Source organism: Tinamus guttatus, unplaced genomic scaffold, assembly GCF_059628265.1.
Source record: "Tinamus guttatus ecotype Peru unplaced genomic scaffold, ASM5962826v1 Tinamus_guttatus_pri_ptg000087l, whole genome shotgun sequence".
Classification (NCBI taxonomy): domain Eukaryota; kingdom Metazoa; phylum Chordata; class Aves; order Tinamiformes; family Tinamidae; genus Tinamus; species Tinamus guttatus.
Window position 1 is genome coordinate 1,152,991 of NW_028288621.1, and position 17,548 is coordinate 1,170,538.

Below are 17,548 nucleotides of genomic sequence, written 5' to 3' on the forward strand. Positions count from 1 at the left end.
TGGCTCAGGGCCGGGCGGTGCTGTGGTCCCATCGCGCGCTGGACGCGACGCGGCGACCACGGCGAGGAGGCCAACCATGAGCTCCCCCCACCGCACGGCGGCCCTCACGCCTGGGCCCACCCGGGCCCGCCGCTGCCGCCGCCTCGGATGGCGCCACGGAGGAGCCAGCGCCGAGAGCAAGGAGCAGCGGGTGAGCGTGGGGGGAGGGTGCGGGCGGCTCCCTTTACACATTTTTATATTGTTCTAGAGCTTTTTCACAAGCAGCATCTCTGCCCTGTGAGTACTTGTTCTCCCTTCTTGTCCAGAAAAGCCAAAATATTTGATTTCAAGGGGGAACAAGTCAGCTTTCCTAGTGAAAGGGAAAGCAAGCACATCTCCGAGACTCTTTTCACTTGGTAGATCCAAGTTCGTCTTGCCCACAGGGCTTTAAAAAACTTTGCTAGAGTGGGAGGAGCTGCAGACGGGAGCACGGCTTGAGCAGGGCAAGCATAAAGGAAGAAGTGGTGAAGGGGCCTCTCCGTATGAGCTTGGAAAGGGGGGGCACACGCAAAGCAGGAAAGCAGAAAATACAGCGTTTCCTTGCTCGACCAGGAGATAATCAATCTCATGCAGCAATCTCATGCAGACAAGAAGAAGCCTCCCCAGCCTTCAATAACAAGTCCTCTGCCAAGCAACAGAGGAGTGATGCGCTTTCAGGGGCCGTCTTGCATGGTGGTGGACGTGGGGCCGCGGGCAGCAGCGTGGGGTGAGTATGTCCCAGTTTGTCATCTCACCAGGACTGATGCCACCTCATGGGCTTCTGTGAGCTCACAGCCAGATGCCCTTTATCAGCCCACACGGCCACAGCCGCCCTCAGTCCGCTGCAGGGACCTGGCTGTGGCCTCACGGCTCGCTGGCCCTAGCGGACGTGCTCCTCTGCATTCTGAGTGCCGTCTTTTTGCCCAATTGGCAAAGAGGCCCTGCCTAGCAAGGAGCAAGTGATTGGCAGCTACCGGTTTGTGCCCAGCAATGGGCCCAAGAAGGGCTGCCCCGCGGCGAGCATGCCGTTCCAAGTCACGGGCAGCCGCAGCTGAGCGGGACTCTCCGCTGCTGCTGGGGGCCCAGGTGACCAGGGCTGTTGCCAGTGCGGTGGGCGAGCTGCCCGCCACCAGGAGCCACCAAACCAGCAGTGTCGCTGGTAAGTGTGCGCCACAGAGCCCTTTGGCTTGACTCTGCCTCAGTGCTAAGTTGGCTACGCCGCTGCTTCGGGTCCCCTCTGGGAGGCTCCACGTCTGTCCAACCCATCCCACCTTGTCCAGGCCAAGTGGCCTTCAAATAACAATGTAGTCATGTTCAGAGTGGGAATTCTGGAGACACCACATATGCTACCTACAAATGGCATGTCCTTGTGCGGTCTGGTGGCACAGCCAAAGTGCTGCTCCGGAGTGGGGCTCAAGACATTCCTCCCAAGGGCACAGGGCTTCACGTGGAGACCCAGCTCCTGGCACCGTAGCAACCAGACCTCACTTCCCTCTGCTTTGCTGCCTCAGGGAGGATGTTCCGCCTTCCGGAGCGCCTGGCCGTGCTGCTGACGGTTTTATGGAGCTGGCTTGTCGCATGTCTTTCGGCCATGTGAGTATCATCCCTTCTGCGCCTCTGGAGCACAGAAGAGCCCTCTGCTTTGATTTCAAGGGCAAGCTGGTCTGCTATCCATCTGCTTGTCCATGTCTCTCCACGCTTTCCCTGGAGCCCTTGCTGCCAGCAAGCTCTGCCTGTGCTGATGGAGGCAGCTCACGGAAAGCAGGGGTGTGCTGGAGTGGGCCCTTGCCCACAGCTTGAAACTTGCCTAACCCACACAACTCCCCCTTTTCTAGGCAAAATTCCATCTGCAAGAAGAGGAAGCTCTTTGGAATCCTCATGGCACTGATCCCTGTGGCTCTTGGTGAGTCTTTGTGAGCAAAGAGCTGTCAGCTTTGCTGTTCTGCACTCCAGGGAGCTCCAGGTGTGCTGTCCACAGGCCAGGGGTTCACCCTTGCGCTAGGCCGTGCTCCAGATGCTCTCGGCATTAGGAAGCGCCAGCCCCTTGGGCACAGAGCTCCTTCCTCCTGTGCAGCTTCCCTCTTTGGTTGGCATGTGCAACCTCGCGTGGCCCAACGCCTGCCTCAGAATGTCCAAATCAAAGCTAGGCAACACGGGGCGACTGTGCCAACCCTTCAGGGCTGCAGCCACGTCTCCCATGTGCCACTGTGCCTCTCTCTGCAGCATTTCCCTACCGCCTCCCTACTGCAAAGCTCTTGGCACCCATCGTTGGCAGAAAGCACCAGGCCTCTAGCAATCCATTACCATTACTCTAGTGGTCATTACCAAGACCATTACCATTAATGATAATGACCAAGGTCATTACCATTTTTTGGTGCTCCGAATTGCAGTTGCTCTTTATTGGCCCGTGAGTCCTGAGAGTCTCCACGACTGGACGACGTGGGCACAAGACAAGCCGCAGGTCAGTCAGTGCGGGACAGGCACCTCCTGCAAAGACCACTCAAGGCCCAAGCGCTCCGGAGACTTGCAGAGTGAAGCTCTGCAAGCTTCCTTCTGCCAAAGGCATGCAACAGCTTCTGCTGGGCCTTCCTCCTGAAGGCTCCCTGTGAAGCCCCACAGCTCTCCCAGGATTTCTGTTCATGGAGACCTTTTGCCTTCCAGGAGATGCTGAAATTGTTTACACCGGCACCGGACACAAAGGCCAACGGGTGAGACACTTGCTGGCGCAGGACTCGTGGCATGCACTAGTGTCAGCGGAGCGTGCGCCGCTTGCCCTCCCAGGCCGTCTCTCTTTTCCTTGCCTCTGGCTTTTGTTTAGGCTGGAGGGAGAGGGGAGGGGAGCACCACAACATCAAAAGGGCACAAAACAAAAGGCACCATGCACGGGCCCCTCTCCTCTTCTCCGAGCTCGCATGTGCTCCTGGCAGGGGTGAAAGCTCGCTAACAGCTGCTGCTCCTGTCTGCAGGGACTTGCTGAATAGGCTGCAGGAGCAAGACAGGGAGATGCAGCTTCTCAGGGAGGAGCTGTCTCTCCTCACCAGGCAGCTCGGACATATGAAGCAGGTGATGTTCCATTTTGTGCCTGAAGCCTTGCATGGGCAGACTTTGTCGCCTTCTTGCTTGGGCTGACTCTGTTTAATGTAAGGAAACCTAGTCTCTGAAAGTTACCTGAATGCATGGGGGTGCTCTAGAAGCATTTCCTGCCTGCCTTTCCTGCACCTATGCCTGGCCCTCCTGCTGCTGCAAAGTTTTCTGCAGCGGCACCTGCTCTTGCCTTTTGCTCTGCTGTGTGGCCTTGTTCAGAAGCAGCCTTGCCTCTGTTGCTTGCTTTAAGAATGGGCCGCTCGTAGCTTGTAGCTCTGGCCTGGCCCCGGGAGCAGTGGGGAGACACTTGTGTGCCCAGTTGGCCCTGGCAGGGCCTAAGTCCATCTGCAGCCTGAGCTTGGAGGAGGCTGGAGAGACGGCTGGGGGACCTGGCTTATGGGGCACAAGGCTTGCAGACAGGCACATGTTTGCCGAGAGCTCGTGCGTCTCCTCAGGAAGCCCTGGGCCTTTGGGCTCTAGCCACAAGGTCTGCATTGGCCTTGTGGGCACAGGCTCTCCCCTCACATCTGTGGTAGGACTCAGGAGTCGTGCAGCACTGCCTGCTGACGTGGTCCTTTTCTGTGTTCCCTTGTGTCTTTGTCAGCAAGTGCAGCAAATGAGGGAGGCCATGGTTGTGGAGCCCGCAGGACATGGCTTGCCGATGGCAGACTGGGCCCTGCAATCCTCAGGTATGGCGCCACGAAGGCAAGGGTGCCGGGGCTGTGCTCGTGTATGGCACTTGCCAAAGGGCGCTGTGCTGCAGGCCCTGCTCAGCAGCACCACCCCGATGCCGTGAGCCATGGTAAGGGGCTCAAGAGACAGGCGGTCACGATGGGCTCTCGGACTGCCGCCCTGTGCCACCTTCGCGTCCTTTGCTGCTGCCTCTGGCACCGCCCTGCCACATTTCTGTGCTGACAGAGGCTCTCCTGGTTTGCACAGCATTGCCCTGAGGATCAAGTGGGAAGGGCTGCCCTGTCCTCTGCTGCCCACACAGCAGGCCCTGCGCTTTGCTCTGCTCTCCTTCTCACTGGGGTGAGCCCTCGCTGTCTGCCCCCACCTGCAGAGCTCTCTTTTCCTGCCTCTGTGGGAGAGAAGCCGAGGCTGCTCTCAAGGAATCTCCCTTCTCCTAGGCAGCAGAGCCCCTCACAAGGGATGTAACTGCATGCAACAGTGACAGGCACAGCTGGCACGCAGGCTCACAAAGACTCCTTGAGCACCAGGCGTGCGCTGCCCCACGGTGAGCACATGGGTCTCCTTTCAGGTGCCACAATTGATGTGCAGAGAACCTCCAGCAATGCCGCGCTGGCAGAGAATTGGCTCTGCAGTGTATTTTGGCTCCTCTGCACCACCAACCCTCCCGAGACTATTCTAAAGGTACTGTAGCAGAAAAACCACATCCTTGCTGCCCGAGTTGCTTCCTCTGAAGTGGCAGAAGAGCAAGGCCCAGGGCATTGGCCCTCCGTACAGCACTCTCGCTCGACTCCCTGCCATTGCTCGTGCTCCTGGCACCTCAAGGCTGACTTGCTGGAAAGCAGCGCTCCCCTCTGCGGCAGGACTCACATGAACTCATCTGTGTGGCCGCAGCGTGCCCACAAGCCTCGTGGCCCTGGCTTGCAGCTGGGGGAAGCCGTTTCTCCCTACATTGCCCACTTGCCTACCTGCTCTCTGACAGTGCCTTGGAGGACGTTTCTGTGCCCGGGCCTGGAGTCAGCTGTGCACTAGCCCCTCTTACATGCCCTAGCCGGCTTCCTTTTGTAAGCAACACTGAGAGTGCACTTAAGCAGGTGGGGAAAAAGGCCTGCTGCTTCTGCCCCTTGCCTCCCACCCACGCCTTCACTGAGGGGCAGCAATACGAGCCAGCGACAAAGGGCTGCCATCTTCCTGCCTGCAGGAGCAGGAGCAGGTGCTGTTGCCGGCACTCCTTCACCATTCATTGCTGTTGCCTTCTGCTTTCAGACGGACCTCACTCCAGGACAGTGCTGGCCCTTCCAAGGCTCTCAGGGCCACGTGGTCATTAGGCTGCCTGCACCAGTCTGGCCCACTGCTCTGGCTGTGCAGCACATTGCAAAAGCACATTCGCCCTCTGGGAGTGTCAGCAGTGCCCCCAAAGACATCGCTGTCTCGGTAAGGGCCTGTCGTGCAGAGCCGCCTACCAGCTGGCTGTGGGGAAAGGGCTGAGCAGGGGCTGTCTTGTCCCTGCCCCCCTGCTAGGAGAGGCTACGCACTGCACCCTGCTGAGCCCGGCACTGTCCTAAGGGCACCTTTCAAGCCCTGGCCTGCCTTTGGGCTCTCAGGATGGGTGCAGCGCTTTGCGGACAAGCCTCTGAAGGGAGGGCTGCAGCCGAAAAGGCCCTCGGGAGGGGCAGCTGCATCACAGCCCATGGGCAGGCTGCTGCTGCAAGCGAGGGTGAGGGCAGGGATGGGGCATCCCGGGCCCTGAGCGCGCTGCGTCTTTGCCCTTGCTGGCGTCGCGCCTCACCTGCTGCCCTTGTGCTTGTCTCGCAGGGACTGGACGACGAAGGACACGCCACTCTGCTCGGCACCTTCGTCTACGACATTGAAAGGGAGGTCCTGCAGCTCTTCCCACTGATGGTACGGCAAGGGTGTGCACACAACACCGGGGAGGAAGGCGGCTGTGTGGGCAAGTCTGTGGCAGAGCGAGGGCCCACACTGGGTGGCTGTAGGGGCAGAGCATGCTGAGTCCCAGACGAGAGGGACACGTGCCACTGCAAAGGCTGAGCAGAGGCCGGCTGTGTTAAGGAAAGTAAAAGCAGATGGCAAACAGGGCCAAGGCATGGGCACCGACATCCCCGGAGCTCCCCAGCTGCACCCATCGCTTTTGGCAGAGCCAGTGGTGTCCGTGGTGCTTCACCCGCAGGGAGCCTGTGCTTTGTCCAGAAACATGGGTGCCTGACAGGCAAACACAGTGCGCAGCATCACTGAGCCTCAGGTTTCCACAGGTGCTCTTGCCACCTTCCTGAGAGCAGGAATTTGCTTTTGAGCTGCAGCAGAGTCTTTGCGAGCCCGAGGAAAGGAGGGCCAAGAGGGAGTAGGAAGCTCCCTCTCTTGAGAGCGTTGGTGTCATTTCCTGAGCACAAGTGTGGCTTAAAAAGGATCTATGCTACTTGCTCTTGTTGCTATTTATGTCCCAGTAATGCTGTTTCTTTTGCTTACTTTCTTGTTGCAGAGTCATCATCACAAAGCATTTCAGTACATAAAAATCCAGGTGGAGAGCAACTGGGGAAATCCAGACTACACCTGTATCTATCGAGTGCAGGTGCATGGAAAAAGAGCATCGCAGCACTAATGCTGCTGGCTTTTCTTCAAAAGAATAAAAGAAAGAAAAGGAGAAAAGAAAGAATGTTGTGTCTCTTGTGTTTGGGGTGGAGCAGGGCATTTCCTAGGTGCTCTCCAAAGGAACAGGTTGCCTCCTTTCACACACCACTTGGTCTGTTCTTGCTGTGGACGGGAGTGCAGCTTGAGAGGAGAGGTGAAGGGGCCTCTCCATATGAGCTTGGAGGACACATGAGCTTGGTGGACACGCGCAAAGCAGTAAAGCAGAAAATACAGCATTTCCTTGCTTGGCCAGGAAATGGCCAGATTGCTGTGTCATACAGCAATCTCATGCAGACAAGAAGAAACCTCTCCAGCCTTCAATAACAAATCCTCTGCCAAGCAACATAGGAGTAATGTACTTACAAGGGGGACTTCGACTGTGTGTCTTGCTGCCTGGCAGTTCTGTTCTTCACCTGTTTGTTCTTCATTGCACTCCTGCTCCACAAGGATTGGTCCCAAAACAAAAGGACCGCGCCATGCTAGGAAATGTGTTGAAGCTTGGAGCAGCCCTTTCTCTTGTAGAGAGAAAAGAGTGCATGTGAGCTGTGTGCAGGATGCTGGAGGGAGCATCTGTGGGCAAAGGAAACCTTGTGGTAAACTCCTCACTGCTCTTCTTCCCTCTTGTAGGAGCATCTCTTGCTGGAGAAAAAAAAAATGGCCTTTCAGCTCTAGAAAGGGCAAGCTCTTCGTGCCCTCGGTGCAGAGCGTGAAGTCAATGGGAAATCCTTGGGCAAGCATCTGTCTCAGGACCCATCACCTGAAGCCACAGATAGTGGTAATGCCAATGGGGTGTGGAACAAACTCTTCCTCATGGGTGCCTGGTTGCCAGCTCTCACTTGCAAAGCTTTAGCCTCTGGAGGCAAGGAGTGAGTTGTGAGTGGTTGGGGCTGCAGCTCTTTTTTGGACTTTCTGTGACTTTTTAGGTGTGCGGTGCCATATGTTGCCTTGGGCAAAAAGGATATGTTTTCCTTGTGGAGGGACATCAGGACATGCTCGTGTCCCTCTCACCTATGAATCCAGAAGTGACTCTCGGGGAGCACTCAGGACGTACAGGTTCATGCTGTAGTCATTCAGTATTGCCTGACAGGACGAGCATTTTGTGGCCAATCTCTTTGTGTGCTTCTATGTTGAACATTTGCTGTGCCAGCCCCTGGCATGGGACAGTGCTGGCCTTCAAGGAGAGTCCTCCACATTAAAAGCCTCAAAGAAGCAAGCTGCAGGGGCTCATTGTGCTTGGTCTGGGTACAAGGCCCATGGCAGTGCTCCTGCAGTCCCAGGAGAAGCCTCCTGATGAGCCCCCAGAGTTAAAAGTTCTTTGCTACGTAAACCTTAACATATTGAAGCTTGATTTCTTTTTCCCCATAGGAGCTAAGCAGCCTGGTCTGTCGCTTCGGGTCACGCTGGTGTCGGTTCTGGCTCGGGTCCGGGGCGGTGCTGTGGTCCCACCGCGCACTGGACATGACACGGCGCCGCGCGGGGACCCCCTGCCTGGCGACCGCGGCGAGGAGGCCAACCATGAGTTCCCCCCGCCGCACGGCGGCCCTCACACCTGGGCCCACCTGGGCCCGCCACTGCCGCCGCCTTGGATGGTGCCACGGAGGAGCTGGCGCCGAGATCGGAGGAGCAGGGGGTGAGTGCGGCAGAGGGCGCGGGCGGCTGCAGGAGGGCGGCCCAGAGCACGGAGAGGGGCCGTGGCGGCCCCAGGGCAGCCCCTCGCCCGCCCCCTCTGGCTGTAGGACCACGGGGCAGGGCTGCCCGCGAGGGAAAGCAAAGGCTTTAAAGGAAGTTTCCACAGGGCTCGAGCGGCTGCAGCTAGAAAAGCCCCTGCTCTGCATCCGCCTGGTGCAGGGGGCATCAGCATCACCCAAACTGATGCATTTTTGCTGTGCAAGGAGGGCAGCTCCAGGCAGCCTGAACTGATCCCTGCTGATAGGCAGTCCCTGAGCTGCCTGCAGCAGCAGGAAATGCTTCAAAGCGGGTCTGAGTACCCTAATTCAGTGTAATTTGCTTCCTGATCACAGCTTGCTTTGGTTAGCTTCATTCCTCGGGAGGGAAAAAAAATAATAAAAAAAAGTAATCATCCTGAAAAGACCTTAGAAACCTTTTAAGATAACCAAGGTGACACTTACAGGGAGAGTTTGTATCATTTTAATGGCTTATGTACATCAAAAATAATGTTTGACATGGAGTGTTTTATCTGTAACTGCTTTCCAGTGGGCAATGGGAGTTAGGTGTGACACACGCTCCAGGGAAAATTGTAGAGTTACCATTGGGGGGCTTTTAGAGCAAAGCAGTGCTTAGAAATCATGTTTATTTTGTACTTAATTACGTCAGCCGTTTGCATAGCCCAAAATGTTTAAAGATTTTTTGTTATTTTTTAAACAACCTAAGGGCAAAACCTTGGGAATCACCAGTTTGCGCAGTTCTGTCTGTGCTGTCTACATCCCAGTGCTGTTACCACTCCTAAGTGAACAATTTCAGGTGGAAAATCTCATTGATTTTAATGCATCTTTCAAAATCTGCCACCCCGCCGCGTTCCTCCCAGGCAGGGCTCTTCCCAACGGGATGTTCCACACTGCCGGGGCGAGGGAGGGCCCATCGGATACAGGCCCAAACTCTGCTCTTCCGGGGAGCCCTGCCCTGGAGCCCTGCTTGTTGTGCAGCCCAGTTTCCACACAGCAGAACTAGAGGGGTTTTAGTTGCTTACATTGTGTGTGCTGATAAACAAACCCCTCCTTTAAATGTCGCTCCTCATTTGAAAGTTTGTCAGGCGTGTTTGAACCTGGGTGCCCTATGGAGGTGCAGAAGTTTTTTCCCTGTCTCTGTATTGAAGCTGAACAGGTTTTCATGCTTCCCTCATCTACAAGAAAAGCTGAGGGGGAAACACTAACTTTGAAAGATTTTTTTTTAATGTGTTGTTTTTTCCGAAAGCTGCTTGTAGGTGCAGAAGTGGATCAGCATTTACCAGCTATTAGTTGCCCCTCTACCAGTCAGGAGAATTTTAGAACCAAAGTGCCTCAGTCAGGCAGAAATTCCTTCTCAGCTGACTATACATGATTCAGATAAATATATTTGAATGTCCTTCTTTTCTTAGGAACCTTCATTAAGACAATATCTCAGTGAAAATGCTTCATCATCAATGGAAGAAATGATTCCACCTCTTTCGGATACCTCATTGTCCTCAGACATGCTTCCACCCTTTTCCTTTGAGATGGAATTTAACTTTACCAGGTAATATATTCCTATGTTTCCTATGTCTGGTCATTTAATACCTTTAAAAAGGAAGTGTAATAGTATTTACAGTGAATGGTGCTATGTTAAATCTGCAGCTGAAATGCTACAAAAGAACCGTGATTACATTAACCTTAACGTCCGCACCCTAGAAGTGGGGTGACTTTTCCAGAGAAGGTCATCCGCTCCTATAAAAATCCTACCTCTTTTCCGACCTCTCTTGGGATCTCTCCTTCCCTTGATTGATGATTAGTCATGTCACTAAATGGTGCTTTAAAGAGTTTTCAGATGGGTGGGAATTAGAGAATAATCGTGACTATTCCTGTGATAGTCTGAGGGCGTTAAGAAAACTTTCTGTTAGCCACTAGTTGTTTACAGAGCAATAGTCAGGGATTAGTGCCGAGATGACCATGAAGATATTGGCTGACATTCAGCCACTGAAATTCTTCAGCTTTGGATTTGAAGCCAGAACCCCCCTCCAAAAATCTTAGACTATTTAATTGTGAGGAGTAGAAATCATTTGCTTAAGACATAGAGATAATTTATTTAAAGGGAGAGTCTGCCTGGCCATTTTAGTGGATTTTTAGTCTCCTGTGTCCCATGATTAAAATAAATAATTAAAAACTGTTTAACTTGACGTTTGGGTGAAATAAAGTCCTTGGGTGAAATATGCAGAATTCAAAAAAAAAAAGGGGGGGGGGGGGGACTAGTAATTAGCGCATATAAAGAAGCTGATAGCATTCTTAGCTAGAAGAATCCACTATGATCTCAGTATTTAAGTAGGATACATGGCATTAAACAATATGTACTTAATCTGGTATACCATCTATTTTGTAGTCTATAATGATTTTAAAGAACCCCGATAATTTAATCTTTTTTTAAAAAAAAGTTTCAATATTGGCAGGTGGAAATAGCTACCTGTGGGGTGGCTACAGCAGGCTGGAGACCTTCTTGCCTGGGCACATGCTGCTCGGCAGCAGAAAGGTCCGTGCCCGGCCACGCAGACGTGTCCGTGGCAGTGTGGACATTTCTCCACGCGCGCTGCACCAGCCTTGGCACCTGCAGCCAGGATGGGCTGCTGAGTGTGGGGCTGCCACCAGGCTGCAGCCATTTGCACAGCTCCCACCGCCAACAGCAGCCCTTGCCACCCCTCTGGGCTGGCCTCAGAGGCTGCTGGGGGCCTGATATTCTGGACACCAGCTTGAATGTCAAAGTTTCTGAAGAGACAGGTCAAAAAAAAAAAAAAAAAAAAGAGTAGGGGTGGATATTCAACCCTGGCAAAATAATCCAAGAAACTGAAGACGCACCAGCTGACTCTTTCATGCATGAGTTGAGAATGTTATCTACTTCTCTGCAAGAAGAACTTTGAACATCTGTCTGCTGAGCCCTTCACATTGACCCCTTGGGTACAATGAGGCCTCCTCCCTATGACACTGATGTACTGAGAAGCACTGGCTGTAAAAGGGCCCTGGAGGCCTGATGCCTCCTGGATGGGGTGACACGATCTCCTTTAGGCATGGCCACGTAAGGATTCCTGCTTGAATTCTGGCTGATCAGTCATGCCCTGTGGGGTGGGGAGAGACCACAGTGTAGCCTTGGAGAAGAAGGGCCTTGTAGGAGAGAAATCACGAGGTGCCAAAACCTCATCTGAAAGGTGTCAAATCTCTGGGCAAATACTGCAAAGGAGGGACTCCAACATCTTCCTGCTGGTACATTTGGCTTCTGCAGGCAGTGGCAGTGAAGAGTTTCCTCCATGGAGGCACTGAAGCCTCCAGTGCCCGGACAGAGCTCTAGGCTGTGATGCACAAGTGCCTGCAAATTCTGGGCAAGTTCTGTGGTGCTGAGCCACAGGCACTCGCAGCCCTTGGTGTGCAAAGGAGAGCCCAGCGGCTCCTGCTCTCGCAGTGCAGGAGGGGAGGCTACAGGGGAGAGCAAGGGGCACAGCCTTGCCTCCTGCTGCAGGAAAGTTTCTCAGCATGGGAGCTGGCTTGGCTGCTGTAGCCAGAGCACCGCAGCAGCCTGCTCCCTCCTGGGCTTGGCCGCAGCAAGGGAAGCCGTCGCTGCTGAGGGGTCAGCACTGGGGCCTGCCCTCAGGAGCCCTTTCTCATACCTTCTCCAGGCAGAACCTTGTCGAGACCACAGTGCTCTTCTCCATCACTGACATTTTGACATTAGGGACTTATAGGAGATGTGAAGGTGGGGGGTAGCCTCAGCTGCAGTGACTATGAGTTAGTGGAGTTGAGGATCCAATGAGGAGGAGGCAGGGCTGTCAGTAGCCTTGCAACAATAGACTTCAGGAGGGTCAACTTAAGTCTCTTCAGAGACCTCCTCGGAAGAATCCCATGGGCTAGAGCTGTAGAAGGAAGAGGGGCCCAAGAGAGCTGGTTGGTTTTCAAGCGGCACTTCCTCCATGCCCAGCAACAGTGCATCCCTGTGTGTAAGAAGTCAGGCAGAGGGGGCAGGAGACCTCTGTGGATGAGCAGGGAGCTTGTGGCAATGCTCAAGCAGAAGAAGGCGGTATACAGAATGTGGAAAAAAAGGTCAGACGCCCTGGGAGAAATACCGGAACGCAGTCAGGGAATGCAGAGACGTGACAATGAAAGCTAAGGCACATTTGGAACACAATCTGGCAAGGGACGTTAAAAATAATAAGAAAAACTTCCTCGAATATATTAACAGCAAAAAGAAGATTAGGGAAAAGGCGGGTCCATTGGTGAAGGGGATGGGCACCCTGGTTACAAATAACACAGAAAAAGCAGAGTTGCCGAATGCGTTCTTTGCTTTGGTGTTTACCAAGGGCAGCCCTTTAGAGTCCCAGGCCCTAGGGACAAGACAAGAAGCCTGGAGAGAGGAAGTCTTGCCTTGGTTAGAGGAAGATGGGGTCAGAGAGCACCTAAGGAAACTCAATACCCACAAATCCATGGGCCCTGATGGGATGCACCCCAGAGTTCTGTGGGAGCTGGCGGATGTCATAGCTAAGCCGCTCTCCATCATCTTTGAAAGATCCTGGAGAACGGGGGAGGTGCTGGAGGACTGGAAGAAGGCCAATGTCACACCAGTCTTCAAAAAAGGCAAGAAGGAGGACCCAGGCAGCTACAGGCCAATGAGCCTCACCTCCGTCCCCAGAAAAGTGATGGAACGGCTCATACTGGCTGTTGTCTCCAGGCACATGGAGGACAAGAAGGTGCTCAAGAGTAGTCAGCGTGGATTCAGCAAGGGGAAGTCTTGCTTGACTAACCTGATAGACTTCTATGGTGGAATGACCGGCTGGATAGATGAGGGTAGAGCGGTGGATGTCGTCTATCTCGAGTTCACCAAGGCTTTTAACACTGTCCCTCACAACATCCTCCTGGGCAAGCTCCGACAGTGCGCGATAGATGAGTGCACAGTGAGGTGGATTAGGAACTGGCTGGATGGCAGGGCCCAGAGGGTGGTGATCAGCGGTGCAGAGTCTAGTTGGAGGCCTGTAGCTAGCGGTGTCCCCCAGGGGTCAGTCCTCGGTCCAGTCCTGTTCAATTTATTCCTCAATGACCTGGATGAAGGCACAGAATGCTCCCTCAGCAAGTTTGCTGATGATACCAAACTGGGAGGAGTAAGTGATACCCGCGAGGGCTGTGCTGCCATCCAGAGGGACCTGAACAGACTGGACAACTGGGCAGTGAAAAACCTCATGCAATTCAACAAGGCCAAGTGCAAGGTCCTGCACCTGGGGAGGAATAACCCCAGACACCAGTACAGGCTGGGGACTGACCTTCTGGAGAGCAGCTCTGCAGAGAGGGATCTGGGCATCACGGTGGACGACAACTTGACCATGAGGCAGCAGTGTGCCCTCGTGGCCAAGAATGCCAATGGGATCCTGGGGTGCCTTAAGAAGAGCATCTCCAGCAGATCAAGGGAGGTGATCCTGCCCCTCTACTCAGCCCTAGTGAGGCCACATCTGGAGTATTGTGTCCAGTTCTGGGCCACACAGTACAAGAGGGATGTGGAGCTGCTGGACAGAGTCCAGTGCAGGGCTACAAGGATGATCAGTGGCCTGGAACATCTGCCCTATAAGGAGAGGCTGGGGGAGCTGGGCCTGTTCAGCCTGGAGAGGAGAAGGCTGAGAGGGGATCTAATCAGTGTCTATAAGTACCTCAAGGGAGACAGTGAGGAGGATGGTGTTGGCCTCTTTTCCCTGGTGGCCACTCACAGAACTAGAGGTAATGGCCAGAAACTGAAACACCAAAAGTTCCACAGGAACTTAAAGAAAAAATTCTTAACAGAGAGGGTGACAGAGCACTGGAACAGGCTGCCCAGAGGGGTTGTGGAGTCTCCTTCTCTGGAGATCTTCAAAACCTGCTTGGACGCAGCCCTGTGCCACGTGCTGTAGGTGACCCTGTGTGTGCAGGGGGGTTGGACTAGATGACCTCTAGAGGTCCCTTCCAACCTTAAGCATACTATGATTCTGTGATTCTATACCATTGTCAACTCATGCATGGAAGAGTCAGCTGGTGGGTCTTCAGTTTCTTGGATTATTTTGCCAGGGTTGAAAATCCACCCCTACTCTTTTTTTTTTTTTTTGACCTGTCTCTTCAGAAACATTGACATTCAAGCTGGTGTCCAGAATATCAGGCCCCCAGCAGCCTCCAAGGCCAGCCCAGAGGGGTGGCAAGGGCTGCCGTTGGCGGTGGGAGCTGTGCAAATGGCTGCAGCCTGGTGGCAGCCCCACACTCAGCAGCCCATCCTGGCTGCAGGTGCCAAGGCTGGTGCAGCGCGGGTGCAGAAACGTCCAATGGACACGTCTGCGTGGCCGAGCACGGACCTTTCTGCTGCCGAGCAGCATGTTCCCGGGCAAGAAGGTCTCCAGCCTGCTGCAGCCACCCCTCAGGTGTGCGCCCCGGAAGGGACACCCGCTGCGGGGTCACAGGTGGTCTCAGGTGACAGCGGGGCCCTTTGTGACTGCGCTGCTGTGACATCCTGGCCCGGCGGGCTCGGCCCGCAGTGTTCGGGACGACGGCAACGGGAGAGGACGGGAGCGAAGGTGCTGGCCAAAAAGCCCCCTGAGCGCACCCAGGAATTTCCCTGTTGCCCCCGGGCAGCTCCGCAGAGTTTGGCCACGCGGCCAGGATGGCGGAGCGACTCCCCAGCCACCGCTCAGTGGCTGCTGAGGAGGAGGAGGATGGGGCGGTTGCAGCGAGCGTGTGCGACCTGGAGCCCCAGTCGAGCCGTGCGCCCGAGGAGGTGCTGTCGGGTGAGTGCGGGGGCAGCGCTGGCCGCGCCGGGGGCCACGAGCTCTCGCTGTGCGGCTGGCAGCAGCGTGCGCTGGGGCAGGGCGCTCCGCTGCCTCCTGCCCTCTCCGCGCCAGCCCTGCAGCTCTGCCCGCTCTCTTTCCCTGTCAGCTCCCGGTGCGGATCTGCCTGGAGAGGAGGCAGAGGAAGCCCTGGAGCATGTGCGCGCCTTTCTCAGGCGTGGAGGGAAGGTGAGTGTCGCCATCCCGCTCGGGGCTGCACCGGCATCTCCTGCCGTCTCCCTCGGGGCGCTCCACGCTCAGACGACCCCACGTGGCTGCTGGCGCTGGGGGCTGCTCCCTCCCAGGTGCCCACGTGTCGCTGCAGCCCCTGCCGTGTGCTGGTGCTGCTGGCCGTGTGCCTGCCCCTCTTACACTCTCTCTTTGTCCTTCTGCTCCTGGCAGCAGGAAGAGGCCGAGAAGCTGCAGTTTCTGGCCTGCATCTGCACCCTCTGCACAGCGTCCTGCTCGCCTAGCCTGCCTGCTCTGCTGCTGCGCCAGGAGCTGTGGCAGTGCAAATCCCAACTGGCAGAGGCGCTGGAGGTGAGGGCATGCGGGACTCCCAGAGGCCTGCTCGGGAGGGCACCGGCCCAGCTCTGCAGGCAGAAGAGTGCAGGGAGGTGTGGGGGGCTGGCTGGTGGGCACAGCCACTTGTGGGGCCCTGGCAGCTCCCTGCGAGCCTTCCCACTTGTGCTCTCCAGGTGCTGCTGCAAGAGGAGCCCAGGAACCACCTGGGCACGGCAGTGCGGCAGCAAGTCATGCTCAGCATCAGTGCCATGAGGTAGCTGCCCCAGAGCCTGGCTTGGCCACAGCCTCCCCAGCAGATATCCCAGAGGGCCCCAGTCCTGGCAGGGAGCCTTCCCTCGTCCTGAGGGAGCCTCCCATTGGTATCTGGTGACACCAAGAGGGTTGGAGCCGGGAGAGCAGAGAGGGCCCTGGAGCTCTCCTGTGGGTGCGGGACTTTCCCCAGGGGTGAGGCGGGAGGTGGGGAGATCATTGGGCCCCACCTGCCAGCTGTGTCCTCTGTCCCTGGACAGCATGCTGGTGAGAAGAGGTGACTCTCTATGGGGCTCCCTCCCCACCTGGCGTGGCTATCCCTCATGGGCCTCCCAAGCCCTGGGTGCATCCACCTTCCCAGGACAGAAGGGTGTTGCTGGCTGCTTCAGCCCCAGAGACTGAAAGGCCCCTCTCTGTGCTTGCAGCAAAGCTGGGCTGCTTCTGGAGAGCGAGCTGGAGAGCCTGCTGGAAGCCTGCTTCTCCAGCGTCTTCTCCCTGCCTCCACGGGAGCACCTGGATGCTGCTCTCTACTCCCAGGTGGGTGCTGGCTGCTTAAGTGAGGCTCAGGGCAGGCTCCCAGCTTGCCTCTCCCTCGCCCATGCCCTCTGCCCCTTGCCCTGGACAGGGCCATGGACAGTGTCACCAAGCTGCGCCCTGTGCAGCAGCAGCAGCAGCTCCCCTGTCCTGAGGGCTCTCCTGCCCTCAGCACTACTCTACATGTGCCTCTGACACAGGAGGAATTCCAAGCCCTCTCTGACAGCTGTGGGGCACTGAGGAAGAAGTGCCTCAACCCTCTGTCCCCCTTGCAGCTGCTGGATGCCATGGACAGCATGCTGAAGGCCTTGATGCTTGGCAGCCCTTCCTCCAGCGTGGTGGACATGAAGACCATCCTGCAGGTCTGCTATTTGCCAGGAGCAGAGTTGCCAGCTCCAGGCCCTGTGGTGGGACAAGGGGGAGTTGTCCAGCAGCCACTGGAGAGAGCCCAGTGCTGAGAGGGGACAAGCTCCCGCATGGGACTGGGGATCCCCACAGTTCTCCTGTGCGAGCCCAGTGTCCCTTGGCTACAGCCAACATCCCCTCCTCCTCAACCTGCTCCTGCACTCATTACAAACCCCATGGGCTCCTGCTGTCACATCAGGCCTGTCTGGGAGATTTGCCCCACAGTCACAAAGGACTCTGGATGCAAGATCCCCTCTCCGGGCTCTGCCGGTGCTCTAAGGCACAAACCTGCCAGGCATTTTCTGGGACACAGGACAGAGCAGCAGCTTTTCTCCTTGCAGCTCCTACTGCCCTACGCTGAGTGCCGGCAAGCAGCTGTGCACGAGAGGGCTGTGGGACGCCTTGTGAAGCTGGGGGATCTCCTGACCAGCTCTTCTTTGGTGTCGGTAAGGAGCCTATGGTGCAGGCAAGCTGCAGCCACTGCCTGTCCCTTGTCAGCATGCAGCCGTGTCCTGTAGCTCCAGGCTGCCTCCAAGGGAAGCCACCAAGGCTCTGGCTCAGCCGGATCCATGCCTGCAAGGAGCATGGGCCCAGGGCTTCGATCCTGAGCGCTGCCCCTCTGGCCTCCTGTCAGCACTGCCTCCCTCCCCCAGGTGCGCGAATGCTTCCAAGTTGGCGGTGCCAGCTGTGGCAGCTTCTTGGAGAAGAGCGTGCCAGTCCTGGGGCAGCTGGTGGGACATCTCACCCTGTGCAGCGCCTGCAAGGACGAGGGAAGCAGCGATGAGGCCGCGGAGGCCCTGTGGCACCTCTATGAGTTCCTGCTGCAGGGAGAGAGTAAGAATTTCTGTGTGGTTGCAAGCAATTCCCGTTGCCCACCCCTTGCAATAGGCCCAGCGC

At 56.0% G+C, this 17,548-nt stretch overlaps 1 protein-coding gene across 1 annotated transcript; it reads left to right on the forward strand.

The window, feature by feature from the left end:
* Window positions 1–76: 76 nt before the first annotated feature.
* On the forward strand, window positions 77–6,409 carry LOC148595545 (SUN domain-containing protein 3-like). The gene is made up of 10 exons (XM_088520385.1): window positions 77–190; window positions 1,105–1,177; window positions 1,530–1,611; window positions 1,854–1,921; window positions 2,409–2,479; window positions 3,707–3,791; window positions 4,364–4,476; window positions 5,059–5,226; window positions 5,608–5,707; window positions 6,306–6,409. Exons 1-10 carry the CDS (start codon window positions 77–79, stop codon window positions 6,407–6,409), a joined length of 978 nt encoding a protein of 325 aa, XP_088376511.1.
* Window positions 6,410–17,548: the final 11,139 nt, after the last annotated feature.

Excerpts from the sequence above, each read along its gene's own strand:
- LOC148595545 (XM_088520385.1), top strand. The coding sequence starts at position 77 with ATGAGCTCCCCCCACCGCACGGCGGCCCTCACGCCTGGGCCCACCCGG. Across the intron at positions 4,477-5,058 it reads CTCCCGAGACTATTCTAAAG|ACGGACCTCACTCCAGGACA; the intron begins GTACTGTAGCAG and ends TTCTGCTTTCAG. Across the intron at positions 5,708-6,305 it reads ACTGATGGTACGGCAAGGGT|CATTTCAGTACATAAAAATC; the intron begins GTGCACACAACA and ends ATCATCACAAAG.